Source organism: Cyanistes caeruleus, chromosome 9, assembly GCF_971803275.1.
Source record: "Cyanistes caeruleus chromosome 9, bCyaCae1.hap1.1, whole genome shotgun sequence".
Taxonomy (NCBI): domain Eukaryota; kingdom Metazoa; phylum Chordata; class Aves; order Passeriformes; family Paridae; genus Cyanistes; species Cyanistes caeruleus.
The window spans coordinates 4205861-4225468 of NC_141709.1; the positions used below are offsets into that span (position 1 = coordinate 4205861).

General features: G+C 51.1%; 1 protein-coding gene across 2 annotated transcripts in view; it reads left to right on the forward strand.

The window, feature by feature from the left end:
- The window catches only part of ASTN1 (astrotactin 1), a 51628-nt gene that overhangs the window by 586 nt on the left and 31434 nt on the right, over nucleotides 1–19608 (forward strand). For both annotated transcript variants that reach the window (XM_086842580.1, XM_086842579.1), the window contains exon 2: nucleotides 19326–19513. In XM_086842580.1, the coding sequence (XP_086698706.1) occupies nucleotides 19326–19513 (188 nt within the window). The remainder of the gene's footprint in view (nucleotides 1–19325; nucleotides 19514–19608) is intronic.

Genomic DNA, 19608 nt, shown 5'->3' on the forward strand with positions numbered 1-19608 from the left:
TGCCCGCCTGGAGGTGAGGGCTCCTGCTTTGTCTGCCCATGAGCAGAGAGTCACCTTTCCTGCAGCCTGATGGAAAAACACTCCGCTGCCCAGTATATCCCATCCTGCCTGCGTGTGCTGCCCCCAGGTTTTAGGCTCTGGCCTTTTCACATGGTCTGGGTGGTTCCCACCTGCTCTTCATTCACTGGGTGAGGCTTATCTGCCCTTATCTCATGGGCTCCTTAAGTTTTCTTCCACCAAAAAAAAAAGGCTACGGTTTGCTCCTTTGTTTGTGCAGAGCGAGGCCTCCACCCCTTGTGTGCAGGGACCCACTTTCCTCCTCACCAGCTGGAACAAGTCACTGAGATGTTTCATTTTTGGTGACATTGGTGCAGAACGTCAGTTCCTTGCCCACACAAAACAACCTGCCCTGGGCAAATGCCACCATCACTTTCCAAGCAGCCCCACAGTGTCTGTGTCATCTTCTGCATGCCTGTCCATCTGTTGCTGGTCCAGCTGCACCTTGGGGTGTCCCGTGAAGTTTTAAAAATGCCAACCTTGTTTGGATGTTGGCCCAAAAATGAGGTACTGGGGTGTTGCTTGATGTGACATTACCCTGCTGTACCACCCTCGTGTGTGGTGGTGACCCCAGACTGGGGTTTTATCCCAGCAATTCATCACTTCCATGGTCTATGGACCCCTCCAAGTGCTAAAAGCCCCCAGTTCTGCTTGCTGGGTGGGCTTGGGGCAGCCCTGGCTGCTGTGTGGGCTCCCCCCCTCTCCTGGGAGAAAGGCAGAGGCAGACGTGGGGCTGCTGGTGCCATGGGGAGGGTACGTGGGGACAGTCCAGGGGCTGTGTGGGGAGGAGCAGCGGGCTGTGGTGCTCCCCTGTCTCCCGGTCCCAGCCCTGCTCTGCGGGATGCTGCAGCGGAGGCCGGAGAGCGTTGCTGTGGCAACAAGGCAGCAGCGCTGTGGATGCAGGGGGACGTGGGCATGGCTGCCAGCCCCCGCCACCTCGGTGCCCCAAAGGCCACCTGGGTGCTTGTCCCCTGGCCCTCTGGGACCCAATCCCGTGGAGCCAGACCCCGATGGGTGCTGCCAGCAGGGACCAGCTGGGTGGGGATCGGGAGGAGGTTCCTGGCCATAACCCCAGCCCCTACTGAAGGGTTTTCCTCAGGGATTTTTCAAATCCATGGGTTACCACACACTGGGCAGCACAGGAAAGAAGCTGCCTGGCCTGGCAGCCCCCACTGCTCTGATGATGCCTGGCAGGGGTTTGCTTTTGCCTCCTTCTGCTCTCTGCTGTCAGAGATACAAGGATGACAAGCCCTGTGCCAGTGCCCCCTGATGTCCTGGGGCTGGTCAGGCTCTCTGGGGTGCTGCTGCTTGGGACATTGATTCCCCAAAAACACGGCCCTGTGTGGTGCTGTGCCAGCCCCCAGCATGCAGGGGTTTGGGCTGTGGAGACACAGGGATGATCCCAGTTCAAGTCTTCCTGCCTGGAATGCTGGGGTTTGGGATGGGATGGCAAGAGGGGGCCCCTCGTGGCCCCCCTGTTTGCCAGGGGTTTGGCTTGTTGACTTCTGGGAAATGCCATGTTACATCTTCCTCTCTCTTGTGGGACAAGAAGCTTGCCTTGAAGCTGGCATGGCCACTTTGCCACCTGTGGGTGTTACTGTTTTGTGCTGCTTTACCCTGTGGGGGTGTTGTTTTTTATTATTATTATTTTTATTGTTACTGTTATTACTACTACTACTCCAACCACTATTAGCCTGGACACTGCTTTTGCATGGCAGAAGCTCTGAAATGCACAGAAGTCTTGCAAGACCCAGACTTGGCAACTCAGGGGCTGCAGCCTCTGGATCTGGAGGTTCCCCAGCCCAAAGAACCCAAGAGCATCAGTGCTGTCACTGCACACTTGCTGGGGACACGGCTGTGTCAGCTTGATGCCTGGAGCTGGTCTGAGTGGCTGGTTGTGTTCTCACAAGCCCTTCTGCAGGGACTGGAGGGGGTGTTTGAGCAGCTTTCCAGAAATGTGGCTTCACACAATGCTGCTTGCACCACCCCTGGCAAACTCCAGACCTGTTAATGGCACCCACCTCGCTGAGTTTGGATGTAAATCCAAATAAATAATGTCTTGGAGTGAGGGATAATCCCCACACTTGCTGAGCCTGGTCTGGTTCAGTGTCTGAACCAGGGTGAGCTGGAAAACTGCTCCTTCTGCTCTGGTGGTTTTCAGATCCAGGGTTTGTGCCCAGGGAAGGGGTTCCCAAGGGAAGGTGAGCAGTCCTGGCTGACAGGCTTGGACCAGGGGATGCTGGTCCAAGTAGGGGATGAGTGAGGGGAGCAGCTGGGAAAGGGTCTGGATCAGGGAGCCCAAGGATGGTGGGGTATCATCCGCCTCCCATCCTGGTGTCACCCTCAAATTCCTCCTAAATAATCCAAGGGCTTTTGTGCTTGGCTCGTTTTCATGGACACTGGCATGTGTGGTTCCCCTGCCTTGGTGACACCTCCCTGCCACAGTGGCCAAAGCAGGCATCCCACTGACAGATGCATGGATTTTTCTCCCAAGTAAAGACGTGCTGAGGCCTTTGGAGAGCCACCTGTGATTCTTGTTAAAGCTGAAGTTCTGAGGGGAGTTGTTGAACTGGCCATGCCAAAAATGTCTGTGACTCCTGACCCCTGATAACCCCTGATGGGAAGCTCCAGTAACATAAATTAATGATGAGCTTTATATTTATCTTTACACAAGAGGGTGAGGCAGTGCTTGCTGCCTGCTTTCCATGCACCTTTGCTGGGTCTCAGCCTCTCTGCTGTGTCCACCCTGGTGCCAGAGACAGCTGTGAGTGCACTGCTGCTCGGGTCTCCCAAACACGGGGACCTGCTGCCTGCTCCTCTGCTCCTCCAAAAGCAGATGGGCTGTCTATGGGGTTATGGCTTCTGCTCTAGGAGGAGGTGAGGTGCTTGGACAGGGCTTTTCTCTGCTTTGCAGCTTTTTTTCTCTAATGAGTGGAGTGAGTTTTAATTGCGCTCATCTCGCGCACGTGGAGCCTCACTGCCTGCGTTTGCTCGGGAGCAGCTCGGGGCTCTCACCAACAAACCCCACAATGTTTCTCCCCAAAGAGACTCCAACACCATCTCCCCATTTTACTGTAGGGTTTTCTCCCACCTCCTGAATTTTTGGGAAGTGCTGAGGGTGTGGGAGCTGGGATGGGGCCGAGTGCTGCCTGCATTTAAAATCACCTGCTTTCATCCTTCTTTCATCCTGCTTTAAATCAAGCAAACCTTCATTTGGAATGGTTGCCTTTCATCTCATTTTGTGTTTGTTGCACCAGTTGTATTTTTTCCTGAAGGGAGGAAGCGTTTTGCTGGTTGGTGGCCATTAAGAAATGCTAATTTGCAGCTCAATATTCCCTGTCCGCTCGCCTTCACACCCCCTTCTCCCTCACTGCTTGGCTCTGCAGCATCCAGCCACATTTGATATGTCATTAACTGGATTCACACTCCTGCTGGCTGCTAATTTTTTTGGGCCCCATCCTTTGCAGGTTATAAAGTGGCACAAAGGGTATTTATGAGCATCCTGGCTTCCCTCAGCCCCTTGGGCTCGATGGAGATTTGTGATGCAATTAAAAACCGCGCCAAAGACAGTGTCTTTGACTCCTTTGCCTTCTCTGCAATGCAATAAATGTTTGAAAAGTAAAGTCTTGAAATACCTTTTTGAGTGTAAAATCGACTTGAGAAATGAGAAAGCAGAGCTGAGGAGTTGAACTCGTGCTTTCTGGGTGCCAGATATTTCAAGATCTTGAAATACTGGATGGTTTTTACTTGCTGGTTTTTTTTTCCCCCTGAGTGTGGAGGAGCTGAAGGAGCTGCTTCTGCCTCCCCAGGTTTCCAGCACAGTTGGTGTGCTCTGAAATAGGGCAGTGCAGCCCCTCATCTCCCGACTTCCCACTCCCCGCTGCCCTCCCGGGAGCCTCAGCAGCAGAGGATGGGAGACGGTTCTTAACTTCAATGACTTTAATAGATTATCATAAACTCCAGCCTTAATACAAGCTGTCATGATTTCAAATTATCTTACTTTTAAATTAAATAGATTCCTTTTTAAATACAAAATCAATTCTAATTTTTTAGAGGGGTGAGATTTTTCAAAGGCACCGATGAGCTGGGCATATTTAACCGCTCCTGAATATCTCCCCGAAATATCTAATCAATTTTTTTTTTTTTTTGTTAAATCCCAGCTAAGCTCTTGGCTCTGCTGCTGGAGGGTCTGGCCCTGACTCCCCTGGGTTAATAACAGGATAGCAGGGAGGGGTTTGCAGGCATGTGAGCCAGATCAGGGCGGGATGTGGCTGCTGCTCATCGGGGTGACGGCCACCGGAGCGCCCGCCTGCCCCGGCCCTGGCCAGATGTGACACCCGTCAGCTCTCATCCTCATCCCACACATCTCCCTGCTGCTGTGGGCTGCTGGAGGTTGTGTCCTCCCACTCTGTCCTCTACCCCCAGCTCCTACAAGGCCCTGGAGGATTGAAGCAGGAGCCAAGGGGCTGCAGGGTTGCATTATCCCATACGTTTTTCCAGTTCCATGTCAGGTGAGAGGAGCATCCTATTGAGTTTTGTTCCTCTCACCTGGATCAGGATGCTGGCTGTGGGTCCCAAAGCTGCTGGCACACAGGGCAGCTCTTTGGTCCCAGCTCTCTGTGGTGGGAAGCAGTTCTTGGGGTGCTGTGGTGCCATTCCCTGGCTTGAATTAATTCCCAGGGGCATCAGCACCAGAGGCCCCCTTCCCATCGTATGTCAGCATCTCATGAGAGCAGAGCATGGCAGAGGGCTGCAGCAGGGCTGACTCCAACATGGGCCCCACAGTGTGAACCTTGCACCTGGGAAAAGGTGTAATGGTGAAATAATGAAGCAAATATTAAGAAATTTTTAAGTACCTAGAGAATAACCAAGTTAAATTGTACCAGGGGAGCTCAATTGCCTGGCTTAGATTGATTGAATTACTAAATGAGCCTGACTAATGGAATGGAGTGGATATATCGGACTATTACTCAAGATCCTGAAATAATTTCTCTAATAAGATTGTGAGCCATTAATTGAACTTGGCTTTGATCCTGGACACTGTCGCATGCTCTGAAAGCCTCTGGTGTGATCTGTGCTCTGGTGGGCCCAGCGAGGGGACAGCTGCTGTCATCTTCCTGTTGGCTGGCTGGGGCATTCACCTGGGGGGTCCCAGTAGCTGTGGTAGGCAAGGGAACCCAAAATACCCTGTCTCAGCTGCCCTGCTGCCCCTTAGCAACACCCTGGCAGTGGGATTCACTCAATTCCTTCCTGCTGCCAGCAGCTGACTGCCTGGCTGGGGTCTGAACCTCTTTCCATGAGTTTGAGATGGATGTTTGGGGTGTGCACCAGCTGAAAATCCCAGAGTGTTGTTGCTACCATCCTCCTGGAGTGCTTGCTGCTGCTGGTGGAACATTGTTGTAGCTGATGGGTGTCTGGTCTGCTGTGTGAGATATTTGTCCCCAAGGCTTGGGGGCTTCCAGAGTTTCCTGCAAGGCAGAGAGGGATCTCTCAAGGGGACTCATCCTACCATGGCCCTGCCCTGGAGCACCAGGTGAGGCAGGACATGCTTGTCTAATAGCAATATCTAATAGCTCATCTAATAATTGGGTGAAAACTGCTGGTGGGACCCCATTCCAGCCCCTCCTCTTGACCACACAGCACAACCACATCCCTTTAGAGCGTGGAGCGAGGTCACTTGTCAGAACCACCGGGGCTACCTCATGCCTGGTAACATTCCCTCTTCCAGGCAGTGGAGCCCAGCACCAGCCTCAGCTAGGAGTAGGGGCATCCCTTAAAACCCCATGGTGGGGTGGGAAATGCTGCAGGAAAGCTGGCAGCATCCCAGGGAGGAGCAGAGAGTCCCCTGTGGCCACACTGGGGGCGGTGGGGCTCAGGAGGGAGGCCCAGTGTACACATCCCCATCCCCATGGACACCTTGTCCCCATGCTGTCCCCACTGCAGACCCCCTCTCTTGCTGGGCACGGATGTTTCAGTGGCACAGGGGATATACAGGGCCTCTTGTATATTTCTTTTTTTCCTTAACCAAGGGAAAAAAAAAGTAAGAAATAAGGATTTCGTTTCTGGGAACCCGTTGCCACAGCAACTGCGCATCCAGCTGGCTCCAGCGGCAGCGGGGCTGGGAGGGGATCTCACTGACCCAGAAAGCAGTGGGGGAGTGGGGTGTGGGTCTGCTTGGCCTTTCCAAGGGGGTGTCAGGGTCTGGCAGGGTGGGCAGGGAACCAGCACTCAGCCAGGGGGGCTCTGGGGCTCCTGGCCTCCCTTCCTGAGTGTCTCAACCCACATCCAGGCAGGGATGCTCAGGCTTGGTCCTGTTCCTGCCCTGACATCTGTCCCAGGTTTGGGGGCTGGGCTGCCCATGTGGGCACTCCTCAAAGACCCCCATAGATTTCTGGTAGGTTTTACACCCCTGGAACTGGCTGTGGTTCCACTGCTGGAGAGGACCCTTGGGCAGCCACACTGATGCCCTGATGCCACTGTCTCACCTCTGCTCTCCTCTCCATGTGCCAGTGGCATTTGCTTCTGGGCTGCATCCCTTATTTTATTTTATTTTATTTTATTTTATTTTATTTTATTTTATTTTATTTTATTTTATTTTATTTTATTTTATTTTATTTTATTTTATTTTATTTTATTTTATTTTATTTTATTTTTAAATTATCTTTTATTATTTTATTTTATTTTTATTTTTTATTGTTTTATTTTATTATTTATTTTTTATTTTATTATTTTATTTTAATTTTTTATATTTTTTATATTTTTAATTATTTTATTTTATTATTTTTCATTCTATGCTATGCTATTCTATTTTGTTTCATTCTGCTAGTTTTATATTCTATTATGTTTTATTTTTTTCATGGTTGCTTAGCCAGCTAAACAGAGACTGAAATCATCTCTCCTGGAGCCTTGCTGCAGAGCAGTCCTTCAAATGAAGGAATTTTTGCCTGGTGGGATTAAGGCAGTGCCTGGATGATGACAGCTCTGTCATTTAAGACCGCTTGTCCTTTTATTTCCAAATTGCTGGGCTCTGGCATCTCTGCAGCTGTGGCCGGTGGCTCACCCCAAACAGCAGCTGGAGGATTTGTCTAGATGAGGGAAGATTTTTGATTGCCAGGTTCTGGCTGTCCCACTACAGCTCTTTTGCTGAGAAATCACCCAGAGGAGAGCGTGCCGTGCTCCCATGGGCTGTGTTGCTATTTCTGATCCTGTTTTCCTGCCCTGCAGCAGGGGGTCCTTGGGATGGATGCTCACCTGGTGCTGGGCTCTTTGGAGCCTGGTGTGGGACGTGGTTAAGCTGACCCCACCCTTTGCTTTGCTGTGGGGTCTGGTTTGCTGGAGATGGGCTGAGGAAGGGCTCTGAGCTCGTTCCCTCCCTGGATCCTGCCTGTAGATCCACTGGGAACTGGGCAGTTTAAACATTTATAATCAAAGGGAAGTAAGGGATCCTTGAGGGACCCTCTAGCTGCTGGTGGCTCATGGGTCACAGAAGTGACACAACGCAAGAAGGGACACAGCCCCTTTTCTGGCCAGCTCTGAGGCATCTCAGTAGTTAGGATGACTAATGAGCGTAGCAGAGCAAGCAGCTTGGGGGGTGCAGAGAGCTGCCTTTGCTCCTGCAGGGAGCTGAACCAGCTGAAAACAACCTGGTGGAGGAAAGAAATCAGAGAATCCCAGAACCATAGAATGGTTTGGGTTGGAAGGGACCTTAATGCTCGTCTTGTCCCACCTCCTGCCATGGGCAGGGACACCTTCCAATAGCCCAGGCTGCTCCAAGCTGCATCCAGCCTGGCCTTGGACTCTTCCAGGGATGCAGGGGCAGCCACAGCTGTGCCAGGGCCTCCCCACCCTCATGGGGAAGAATTTCTTCCTAAGGGTTGGATGAGGGGCAGGAGAAGGTGGCAGGAGGTGCCAGTGCTCTTAGTTGGACATGTCACATCTGCTTGGCCCGGTGAGGGCTTCCCAAATCAGGTCAGTGGTCCAAGGAAAACTGTTTGCCAGAGCCCTTTGGGATGGAGGCCTGCCTGATATGTACAGGCAGGATCTTGACCTTATTTTTGGGAGTGGCACCTCCTTTTCCTCCCTCTGGCACCCCTGCCCTCCTCCCCTGCCAAAAAATCCCAGCTGCGAAGTCACCGTCACAACACAGTGGCTGCCTGGGAAGGCAGATATTAGCAACCCCGAAATATCCCCGGGACAGGCTCTTGTGTGATGGGAGACAGTTACCATGGAAACCTCCTTCAAATAAAAAAAAAAAAAGAAAAAAAGAAAAAAACAGAAAAAACCCCCGAAATTTAAAGCAGCCCTTGTAGCTCAGAGGAACTGTAGACCTTATTATGGGTTTTGGCAACCCCCCTTTTTCTTTTATTTGTTCCAGCTAAAAGCTCCAGGAGACAAGGCAATTAATTTGGCATCCCAAGGGGAGTGAGAGAGCGAGGGTACAGGGCTGGGAACCAGTTTCCCGGGCTGGCAGGAACTTCCACCAAACACCCTCCTCTCATGGGGCTGCTCCAACACAGAGGAAGAAGTGGGGTCGTTTTTCAGAAGAGGTGGCTTAAGGATTAAAAGAACCCTACCTAGATCCATGCATGGAGTGTTTGGGAGGGGATGGGGTGAGTGGAGGGTTCAGAGCACTGCAGGAGGGGTGAGGATACGGAAAAGCACCGCAGGTTGCAGCTCCAGCATGGGGATGGGTGGCTCAGCATGGGTCGAGGAGGGCTTGTCCTCGTGGGGGTGGCAGGAGGAGGCAGTGCCCTTTCTCTGCAGGAAGGGCAGCAGCATGGCAGGGAGGCTCCTGTGTGGATCAGGGAAGGGGGATGCTTGTGGGGGGAGACATCCCACTCCCAAATTTTCTTGCCAGCCTCTGCTGTGCAGTAGTGGCAGCAGGGTCTGTGAATTGCTGCTGTGCTCTCGGCCCGTTTGCGCCCCTGATGATGTCCCCAGTGTCTGCAGCCTCTGGGAAATCTCCTGTTTGGACTGGAGAGGCTGCTGTGCCTCCCACCACCCTGGGCTGGCCCCAGTCTCCCCTGGGCCCTGCTTTCCCACCGGTGGTAGTGCCAGTGCAGGGCTCTTCTGCCATCCCAGTGCTGCACCTCCCAACCTTTCCTGAATTGCTGAGCCAGAAACAGCCAGGCTCTGTCTTTTGCCTCTTTGGGAGAGCTCTGGAGAGGAGCAGCAAGGGGACTTGAGAGCTTTCCTGCTGGCCAAGGGGACAAGCCAGGAGTTTGTCTTTTCAGATGTGACAAGTATGGCCTGGCAGTCTAGGGGGGAATTATAAATGTCTCTGCTGGTCCATGAGCTGCAAGGATCTCATCCCAGCTCATGCCATGGTGCAGCTTCAGTGGGCTGAGATTTGTGTCCAAGCATTTCAGTAGGAGCTGCTCTCTTCTGGGTGTGCCATGGTGTGCTCAGACTTGGTGGGCAGGAGAAATAGCTCAGCCCCCTCCGTGGATGGTGGGAGGGAGCTCAACCTTGGGCTTGGGCTGGCTCCCACAGCTTTTATGGTCATGTTTCCACCTTTTTGTGCTTGCAGAGTAAGGCACATGTCTGTTTAACCCTGGAGGACCCAGCCTCAGCCCCAGCATGTCCCCACAGTCCTCTCATGCCGTGGGAGGAAGGGGTGTCCTGCAGGAAGTGGGGCTGCTGGCTGAGCAGGGGATGCAGAGATTCCCAGGAAGTGTTGCTCATCTCCCCGTGGGATGGCAGCGGCAGGGGCAGCCTGGGATGGCTCTGACCTCCCTGAAATTAGAGCTCGGGGCTGGGTCTTCCCAGCTTTCACAGGCTGGGGATGAAAGGCAGTGTGGAAAGGATGTGGAACAACCGTGCCAGCAATAGGGAAGTACCAGGGTAATGAAGGGAGGGCAGGAAAGAAAGGACTCGGAGGAGGAAGGAGAGGCACAGTGCCAGGAGGTAGCAAATCACTGTAGGAGCCACACAGAAGCCAAGGGGCATTAGGAGCAGTGATGGCAGAGGCACTCACTGTGGGTGTGAGCCACAGCATCCTTGGTGGCTTCTTGAAGCCGTTGCACACAGAGCCCAGTGAAGTGACCTTTGGAGTGAATCACAGCAGGAATTAATGGCTGGTTTCACACCAGGTGACAGCATCCAGGTCCTGGGAATAGCACTGCAAGAGACATGGCTGAGTAGTCAGTGGGTTTCTGGCCAAGAAAGGGAGGAGATGCCAGGAGGAAATGGCAGGAGGAAGTGTCAGGCTGGCCTGTTGAGCCCTGGACTCAGCAGCAGCCAGAATTGGCAGGGTTAAGGCAAAGAAGTGGCTGTAAATGCAGGAATTTGCAGTTACTGGTGCTCAGAGTCCAGCAGGGCTCTTTGCTCTTGAGATATTGAAAATCTGACTCCTCACCTTGATTTTGTTTGCTGGTTGTTTGCTAAAATGGGCTCCTGCTTCTCTGGTGCAGGAGTAGGAGACAGCTGGCCCTCAGCTAGAAACTCCCTGGTGATGATCATGGGAGTGCTGTCCTGGCTAGGGCAACTCTTTTGTGCTTGGCTGGGCTGAAGCACCCCAACTCCATCCCCTTTTCCCTGGCCATCTCCAATTTCAGCACTGGACCAAGAGAACTGGGTAGATTTTCCTTCCTGTTTTTCCCCACACAAATGCAAGGGAACTTTCTGCCTGTGGTTGTGATGTTGGGATTCCCACTTCCCTGCCAAGGGTGTGAGCCCTACCTGAAAAGACAGGCAGGCAATTACAGTCAGGGCCATGCTGCTGTGTGAGGGCACTAAAGCTGATGGGTGCTGAAACCCAAGAGCAGTGTTACATAATTTGGACTGCAATGCAGAAGCTCTTCCTTAATTTTTAATTATCCAGTTGCCGCACATACGTGATGCCAAGTCGGCCCCGCGCGCACGTGCGAGGGCCCTTGGCTGGTGAAGGAAACAGGAAAGCTTTCCCTTGTGTTCCTGCCCCTGGTGGTGTGGCAGGAAGAAATTAATCCCGAGCTGGGCTGGGCTGGGGTGGAGAGGATGCTCTGCACCCAGCCTGGGAACTCAGGGATGTCCCGCTGGGATGTTGGGACGGCGGGAGAAGGTTTGTGTGCAGGTCTCCAAAGGCCTTTGAGGTTTTTTCTGGTTCACAGTGTTGGAGAAGCAGAAGGCACTGTGGTCATGTTGCATTCTGATTTCCTGTAGAGTCCCAGCTGCCTCTCAGGCTGGGTATGTTGGGATGTGGGGGGAACTGAGAAGGAGCTGTTGTAGACCTCTGCTGTGAAGCACCATTTCTTCCCCTCCCTGTTTCTCTCCCCGTTTCAAATCCCAACTCTGCACTTTCTGTCCTTCCTACAAAGGCAGCTGCCTCGGAGCAGCTTAGGCTTCAAAGTTCCCAAAATAGCAAAGGTTAAAATAAAAATTAAAAAGAAGAAAAAAAAAAAGGTGTTGCTAAAAGATCAAATCAGTGCCCCACTTGCACCTGGGCTCAGAGCTTCAAAGCTGCTGCAGAGAACCCCCCACACTGCCCATGGTCGGGATTCTCAATGCTTGTGGTCCTGTCTTCAGCCTCCTGCAGTCACAGGAGATTTTGTAGTAGCCAGGATGAGGCTGCAGGTAACTGGAAGGGTTGGAGGGTCCTGCTGCTTTTGTTGCCTGTGGGGGCAAGTGGAGAAAGTCTGATGTGGAGGAGGAGGTTGTGGTGATGGCTGTGGTGATGGGCAGAGATGTGTGGGTGGGATGGGTGCCCCAGGGCTGTGTCCTTCACCCACCAGCCCTGTCTCCTGGCCAGGCAGGTGGGCAAACAGCTCCTCTGTGCCCAGTGTGTGCTTTGTGCCTCTGCTGGCTCTGCTGATTTATACAGATCATCAATATGACAATTATATACACCTGTAAATTTAATTACCTCCATTTTCATCAGCCAGCAACAGATTTATGCCTCTATTCAGTTCCTGTAAATCTCAAATAAGCTTGACTGGAACCAAAAGTCGTCCCGTTGATTGCTATGCACTGGCTGGTCTCTCTGGCCATCTTGACAAGCTCTTCTTTCAAGAGTGATAAATTCAAGATGCACAGTTAACTTTTTCTCCTTCTATATATTTTTTTTTTTTTTTTTAATTCTGCCTTTTCCATCTTTCAAAGCCTCCCCACAAACTTGAAAATGGAGCTTGAAGTCGTGTAAAAGCTCCTAAGCACCAAAGAGTTGATGATGTTAGGCTGCAGCTGTCAGCAGCCCATGCCTGCCTTCCCCATCCCTTCCCCCAGGACCAGCATTGTTCCCTCCAGGACAGGTGGGAGAAAGAGGAGGATCACCTCCTGGAAAAGCTCTTGGCCTAGCTGTGGATAGGGGAGAGCAGACAAGGTTATTTTGGTCCTGTTTCACTCCCTGGGAGGGCCATCCCATGTCTCAGAAAACCAACAGGTCGTGGCTCTCCCCCCAGGGAGGTGAGGAACAAGTAGCTGTGCTCGTTCCCTGTGCCAAGCACAGAAATGCCAAAATAACATCTAATTTTCCTGACCTCTCGGCCTCAGCACGACGGGCACTTACACAGATGAGTGTGTAGGAGTGAGCTGGAGCTCTCCCTTGAGGTGCAGCCCATGTCATCACTGTAGAGCCTCCCCCCCACGTCCCCCCTGGTCCCACCACAGCTGCCTGACCTCCCCTGTCAGGGAGATGATGTCTTGCTAAGTGCCTGGCAGATGGGCTGGAGTGGCCAGCCATTACCTCCCTGCCACTCTCTGATGGATATAAATAGTCCTTTGCCTCCCCATGAGAATTGCTGGCTGGCTTGTAAAGCTGAAGGGGATCTTGGCAGGTCTCTAGGGTCTGTAGGGTCTGACAGCACGGAGGGCTGGGATCTGGAAAGGGGGAGTTTCCGGCTGGGTGTTCAGAGGCTCTGTCACCAGGAGGGAGCTGCCCTGGGGCACCCCCTCCTCCCCTGAGGCAGTGCCTGGGGGAGCAGAGGGTCTCAGCCTCCCAAAGGGACACATGGATGTGGCCTGGGTAGCACAAAGCTGGCCTTGCAGTCACTCTTGAACCCCAAGAGACTGGGCAGTGTGGGGGTAGTGGGTTGTTGTCCCTTGGCATCTGCAGCCAGCGCTGATAATTGAGAAAAATAAAGTTAAAGCCACAGGATATCTATATATGGTCCTTTTCCTGCTGCCCAGGTCTGTGCTGCAGGGATTTCTACACCCAGGATGTGTGTCTGGGCTCTCTGGCTGAATAGCTGCTGGTGGCTCTGCCTTCCCTGAATTCAGGACCTTTTGCAGTGCTTTCATACTTTATGGTGGATGAAAGAGAACCTTTTGTTGTTTTTTACATGCATAAATCCCTGCAAAGTGAGAAACAGGGAATAACCTTTCCCACTGCTCCATGGGCCTGATGGTTTTGTAGGCTTTTATCATGTCCTCACTCTGCTGTTTGCATCCTTTACTGAGGATTCCTAACACAGTTGGTTTCTCCTCTTCACAAAGCCATTTGCAACATCTCATCTTCCTTGTGCCTCTCCTCCAAACCTTCCAAGCTTTGCCTCCTCCGTTTGGAGATGGTTGACCTGAATATCACTTGCAGGATTCCAGATCAGCTTGCTTTCACCAAGGTTGAGTTTCACCTGCCCACTTCCTTGCCCGCTTTCCTCCTGCACTTCTCAGCTTTAGCTTTGAGAAGACTAAATTTAGCCTTGGTGACCAACTTTGTCATTCACCTCCTCTTCCAGGGTGTTTCTGAGCAGCCAAGGTCCTGACAAAGCTCTCTCTGGGGCTTCTTGGTGACCTCCTTTTGTCGTGGAAACGAAACCCATATTCCTCCCCCAGCTGGTGGGCTTCGAGACGAGTTTCCTTCTTACGCCAACACCACTTTGGTGCTGTGGGAAACTTTGAGGGTGGATTTTGACAAGAGCTCTTTGAAACGAGTCTATCAAATTGGATCACCCTTATCCACTGGCTTACAGTGTTGGGTGACTCATATTTACTGGTTTCTCTAACAAAGTGCCCAGGGCACAAGCAGAATTTACTGGTCCTTAATTCCTTCATGTGCAAGAGCTTTTATAAGAAATTGGGGTTTCCTCTGGAGGGTTTTTCCTCTTGAGCTGCTCACCCCTTTGGAGCAATAGCAGTTGTGTTGGTGGAATTCTGCAGTTCATAGGTGAGTGCCATCTGAGCTGAGGGGTTTGTGCCCTCCTCACTGATTTGCTGGGAGACAATTTAGCCAGGGCAGTAATTTTCCATGGCTGATTGGGAGCCTCTCCATCATTTGAGCTCTTTCCACGGAGATTTTCCCTCTGGAAGAGGTGATGTGACAGCATTGCAGGGTGAGATATCAACTACAGATGTGGTCCTTTCTGGGGTTTTTCTATCAGCATGGCATCTTGGAAGTGTATTCACACATTCTCTTTATTTTGCTTTCGCTCCCTGTCGTGGGTGAGCACTTGGGCTCTGCTGAACACGACCGTGTCACCCGAGCGCTGGACCGGGAGGTGGATTTGTGTCTCTTCCCACATTTCCCCTGTAGCTCACAGTTACAGCAGATGGGACCAAAGTAACAAGACAGGAGTGAAAATCAGACACCAGCCAATGTCCCAATCTGCTTGCTGTTTTCCCCCCCAGCTTTAGGTGGAATTGGCAAACATGATGGGAAAACAACCTTGGAGGGCATGTGGCACAGGTGCGGTTGGGCTCGTCCTTGGGCTTGCGGGGAAGAGCAGGGCAGCGGGGGCTGCCAGGCTGTAAAGTCAGCAGCTGCAGAGCAAACCCGGTCAGCTCAGGACCACTAATGGTGAATCAGTGTCCTTTGCTCAAAAACAGTTGTGCAGCTCAGTGTCACTCCCAGAGGAGCAGAGGGTTTGTTGTTAAAACGAGGGGTTTGGGCTCTGGCATATTTGGGACAAAAATCCTAGTTCAAGGCTAAAGCTTTGAAATGTAACTTCATGGTGACCTTCCCAAAAGCAAAGGTGCCCTGAATTCCCAGGAGAAGCCTGGTTAGCTGTCAGCCATGCTGTGGCACCTCATGGCTTCACGTGTACCAGCCTCACGCGCAGGCATCGTGGTGGGGTGATCTCTCTGACCTAACCTGAGAGTGGCTCCAGGGAGATCACCTTTTCCTCAAACCTTTATCTTCTCCCATACCTATGAGCCTTTTTGGAGATTTTTTCTCCAGGGGCCCTCTCCCATGAAGCAGGCTCCTAATATAAACATATATATGTATATAAACCTCAGTGATGTTTATGTTTGCTGGTATGGAAAAGCTGGATTGTCTTGAAAAGGCAGAATGACCTGGGGAATGAGCTGGTTTTCCTCCCCGAGACAGGAAAAAATGCAAATGAAATATGGGTAGTCAGTGATGAATGTGAATTTTTAAAGCAGGTCCATAAAAAACATGAATATTATCCCATGAATGATCTGTCACTAAAACCCTGGAAGAATAAATGAATTAAGCATCAAGATAGGCGTTTTGACATCTGAATTGCTAGAAATCAAGGCCTGAGGTCCCAGCAGGAGAGAGCGAGTGACTCAGGGTGGGAAGGTCTCCTGAGTCACTTCAGACATTGGAGACCCTCAGAGGAGTGCAAGGCTTGATTTTAGCTGAGTTTGAGCCCTCTAAAGGATGTGTGTGGTTTAGGCACAGAGCAAAAGCCTTAGCTAATGGGGAACTTAAATAAAAACACAGGGTCTGGAGGGAAAATAAAGCAGGTTTAAATGTTAACGAGGAAATACAAGTCCAAGTTAAAATCTGTGCTTGGCTGTATGAAATGAGTCTGTGGAGACCAGCATTATGGCAGAGTTCATTTGACTTATTGGAGGCATCTATTAGTGCAAAACGCTTCCAAACGGAGAGGAAAATTGTCTTGCTGGGTGTTTTTTCATCGAAATGCTGATGTGAGTTTTTGAGGAGAGCTTTTCTCCTCGTGTGCCACCACGCCAGGTCTCGATGGGGGGATGAGGACATGGGGATAGGTCCAGGTCAGCACCAGGCTCATGGGCCATGCTTTTGATGCTGCACCAGCTCAGGCACAGAATTGGGCTGTGACAAAGATGTTACCTCCCAAAACCAGGACATGCAGAGGTGCTGCCTCCAGAAGAACTGGGTTTGCATTCTGTGGGACAGCTGTCCCAAGGGAAACGAGGCTGTTTGGGATAATCCAGAACAAAACAGGCATAAATCCACACACCTCCAGCACCTTCAATCTGTTTTTTTTGTCCTCTCCTCAAATTGCTCCTGTTGAACCATTCTTTCCCCACTCCCTGCCCTCGCAGATGGTCTGGGAGGGGAGCAGCCAGGGCTGTTGTGTTGAAAGCATCAGCTGGGGCCTTTGGAGGCTGCTGCTCCTGCAGATATGAAGGACCTGGGCCACGTTTGATACCAGGTGAATGTGGCACAGCCTAATTAGTGGCCTCCTACTGTTATTAACCTCTGACTCAGACAGGCTATTTTTTAACAGAGGTGCAAGAAGTTAATACTACTGCTAATGGCTTCCTATCCAAGGCCTTAATGAAAGCCATGCAGGGACCAGGCTTTTCATCAATATCTTTCAAACTTTGAACTTGAAATTATCCTCTCCCCCCACCATATTTTTTTTTTCATTATTTTTTTGCTTTCTGCCCACTTTTCTGCCTCCTTTGAGACATCCTGGTCCCACTGTACGAACTGGTCAGCAGGGTTGGCACCTGCCAGCTCTGTAGCTGAGGTGACACTCTCTGATGTCCTGATTAAACACCCCAGCTGGCTACATGGGTGAGCATAGCATCTCCCACCAGCTGGTGAGATGTCTGCTTGGAGAGCAAGACAAAGGGAAAAGTGAAATCCATTGGACTGGGAGAAGAAGGGAGTTAAGAGATGCTATGTCAGGGAGGAACCTTGGTCTTGATCTTGGTCTTACTTAAACCAAACTCCAGGAGAGTTTCACGGATGCAGGAAAGCACTTCCATGGGTACATTTTTCAAGTGGAAATGCGGTAGGATAGAGGGAGCTGACGTGTTGCAAAGACACTGGAGGGAAGGAGGAGAAGGTCCAAGGCTCTCTCATCCAGGCACTGCCTCAGGAGCCTTTGCCAGGGCAGGAGCTGAGATGGTGGAGCAGCCCTGTCCTGCAGTGTGATGGAGGGCTCATAGCCTGCCAGTTTGGGGTGATGGCAATTGATTTCTGGGGTGTTTTCCTCTGTCTCTTGCACACTTGTGAGCTGTGTGCAATGCAGCTTCAGGGTCATGTCATGGTGTCTGGTGGAAGAGAATAATGTGCTCAGGCTCTGTGGCTGAATTGTGCTCTTCTAAAACAAGAATCCATTTTTTCTTGAAATATATTTTTCTTTAAAAAAATAAGCCTGTTTAAAGGAATTTGAAATTATGACAACCTATTTTAAGGCTTAAATTTACTATAATCTATTAATCATTTAAATAACTTCCATAAAGGATTTCTTCTCAAATATTAATGAGCTGAAGGGTGCTGCTTTTACAATGATATGTCAGATCAGGGGGAAAACATCTCTAACTCTAGCTTTCTAAATGTCACAATGTCACATACTTAGTATCTATTATTTTCACTCTTTACAATGGAGCAAATGCTGGTATTTACATTTTTTCCAAATGTCAGTATGTTGAGTTCCTGCTGTGCATAAAAGCTCTTGCTTTAATTACTCCTAATTTCACGTTAGCAGGCAGGTGCAGGGAGAGTTGTTTTCTTCCATTTGAGCTGGTTCACACGAAGTTGAGATGCCTTGGGGAGCTGGGAAAGCGGGAAAGCTTTTTTTTCCCCTCTCACTCCATGAATAAAGACCGTGTGGGAGAGGAGGAGATCTGCTGCTTCAAACCCTCCCGGCTCCCAGGACCGGCTTTTCAGAGGGGATCTGTGTCCCTAAACACACAGCTCAGCAGTTAGAGGGAATTTCAAAAATGCTCCTGGCTTCCTGGTGACTTAACTCTGGGTTTTGCTTCCCAGAGTCAGCGTTGTGGAGAGCTCAGCATCCCCGTGCTCGGGACACTCCGAGTGCGCTGATCACCGCCAGAAACGCGGCCCGTGCTGAGCACAAACCATCTGCCAATTCACTCGCTGTGCCTAATGTTTCTTTTGATTAATCAAATCAGTTTGGGAGGACCAACCTGGCGCCCCGTGCAGATCTTGCCCCCCCTCCCCACCTCCCCCGGCAGCCAAGCTCACTTAAGGCAGCCTAATGAAATTAATTAACATCAAATTTAAAACGTTGTTTTTTGGCACTGTAATTGAATTCCAGTTTTCATTTGAAGGCAGCGTGAAACAAGCAAAATAAAGATGACAATTTGCAAAGTGAGACGGGCGCTTTCCCACTGCCATTGGATGGGGCAGATACAGGAGGGAAAGCTGTGCTTCAGTGGGAAGCTCATCATGTTTTCTCTGGTCATCCCAACAAAATCTGCTATTTTCGCGAAAAACAGCTAACAGGCAAATGGCAGGCTTGAGCTGATGGCTGAGATCAGGGTGGTGTGAGATGGTGATCAAGTTGATCTGGTCTGAAGGGGAGGCAGTGATTAAAAGAGTGCCCATCTCTCATGGGGAGAGGTGCTGGTGTTGCCCTGCCTTTGGCTGAGACCCAGCTGTAGGATGTCCCTGAAATTTTGGAGCCAGACAGGTGAATTAGGTTTGATTTGGCATTTAGAGTCCTGGAGAATGTGTTGTGTGCCTGTCCTCAGATGCTCTTCCTGCCTGGGTGTCCTCTACTGCCATGACAGCCCAGCTTTGTCCATCTGTCTCACTGCCCCAAACTCTGGATTTAAAGGTACTTAGGGAAGATAGGGTTGCTTGGGCAGAAGCTGCAGGTACCTCTGCAGGTCTCTGGGCTCAGTCCTGGCTGGAGAGCTGTGAAAAATGCTTGAAAACTGAAAACCTCTGAAATCGCGGCCACTGTGAAATCATGAGATCACGTTCCACTGTTCACAAAGGGTGGTAAATATTTTGTCTGCAGTAATTTGTGATGTGGTCCCAACGATCCCATCATGCTGCTGAGAAGCTGTCCCGTGTCCTGTGATCCCAAATGTCTGAAGTTGTGTTGGAGAGTGTGGGTGAGACCTGTCCAAATGGGAGCTAGAAGGAAGCTGCTGGGTTACTGCCATCAGTAACTGCTGTCTCCCTGCACCACAGCTGGATTTTTGGCGAGGCCCACATCTGGATTATGCCCAGAAATACAGTTTTACTCCCCTATAGCCCTTCAGGTTGCGATTTATGGAGGGGCAGCCGTGGTGCTGGCAGGAGGTGACTGAAGGCTCTGCATCCTTTGGTCCCTCCACCCATTTTTTTGGGAAGAGGTGAACATCTCCCATGAACCCTCTGCTCCACGTTTCCCCCCTGACCAGCTTTGCTCTTGCAGAGATCTCAGGCAACACGGATGACATCCCCCTGGTGCGCTGGCGGCAGCAGTGGCTGGAGAACGGCACCTTGCTCTTCCACATCCACCACCAAGACGGGGCCCCCAACCTGCCTGGCTTCGACCCCACAGAGGAACCCCAGACCGAGTCAGCAGAGGAGGAGCTGAGGATCCTCCACATCTCTGTCATGGTATGTGATGGGAAGGCAGCCCCTGTTTAGCTGTCCAGAAGCCTGTAGAAAATATAATGGCATTTGAAAACCCATTGATTTCCCTGTCTGGCTCC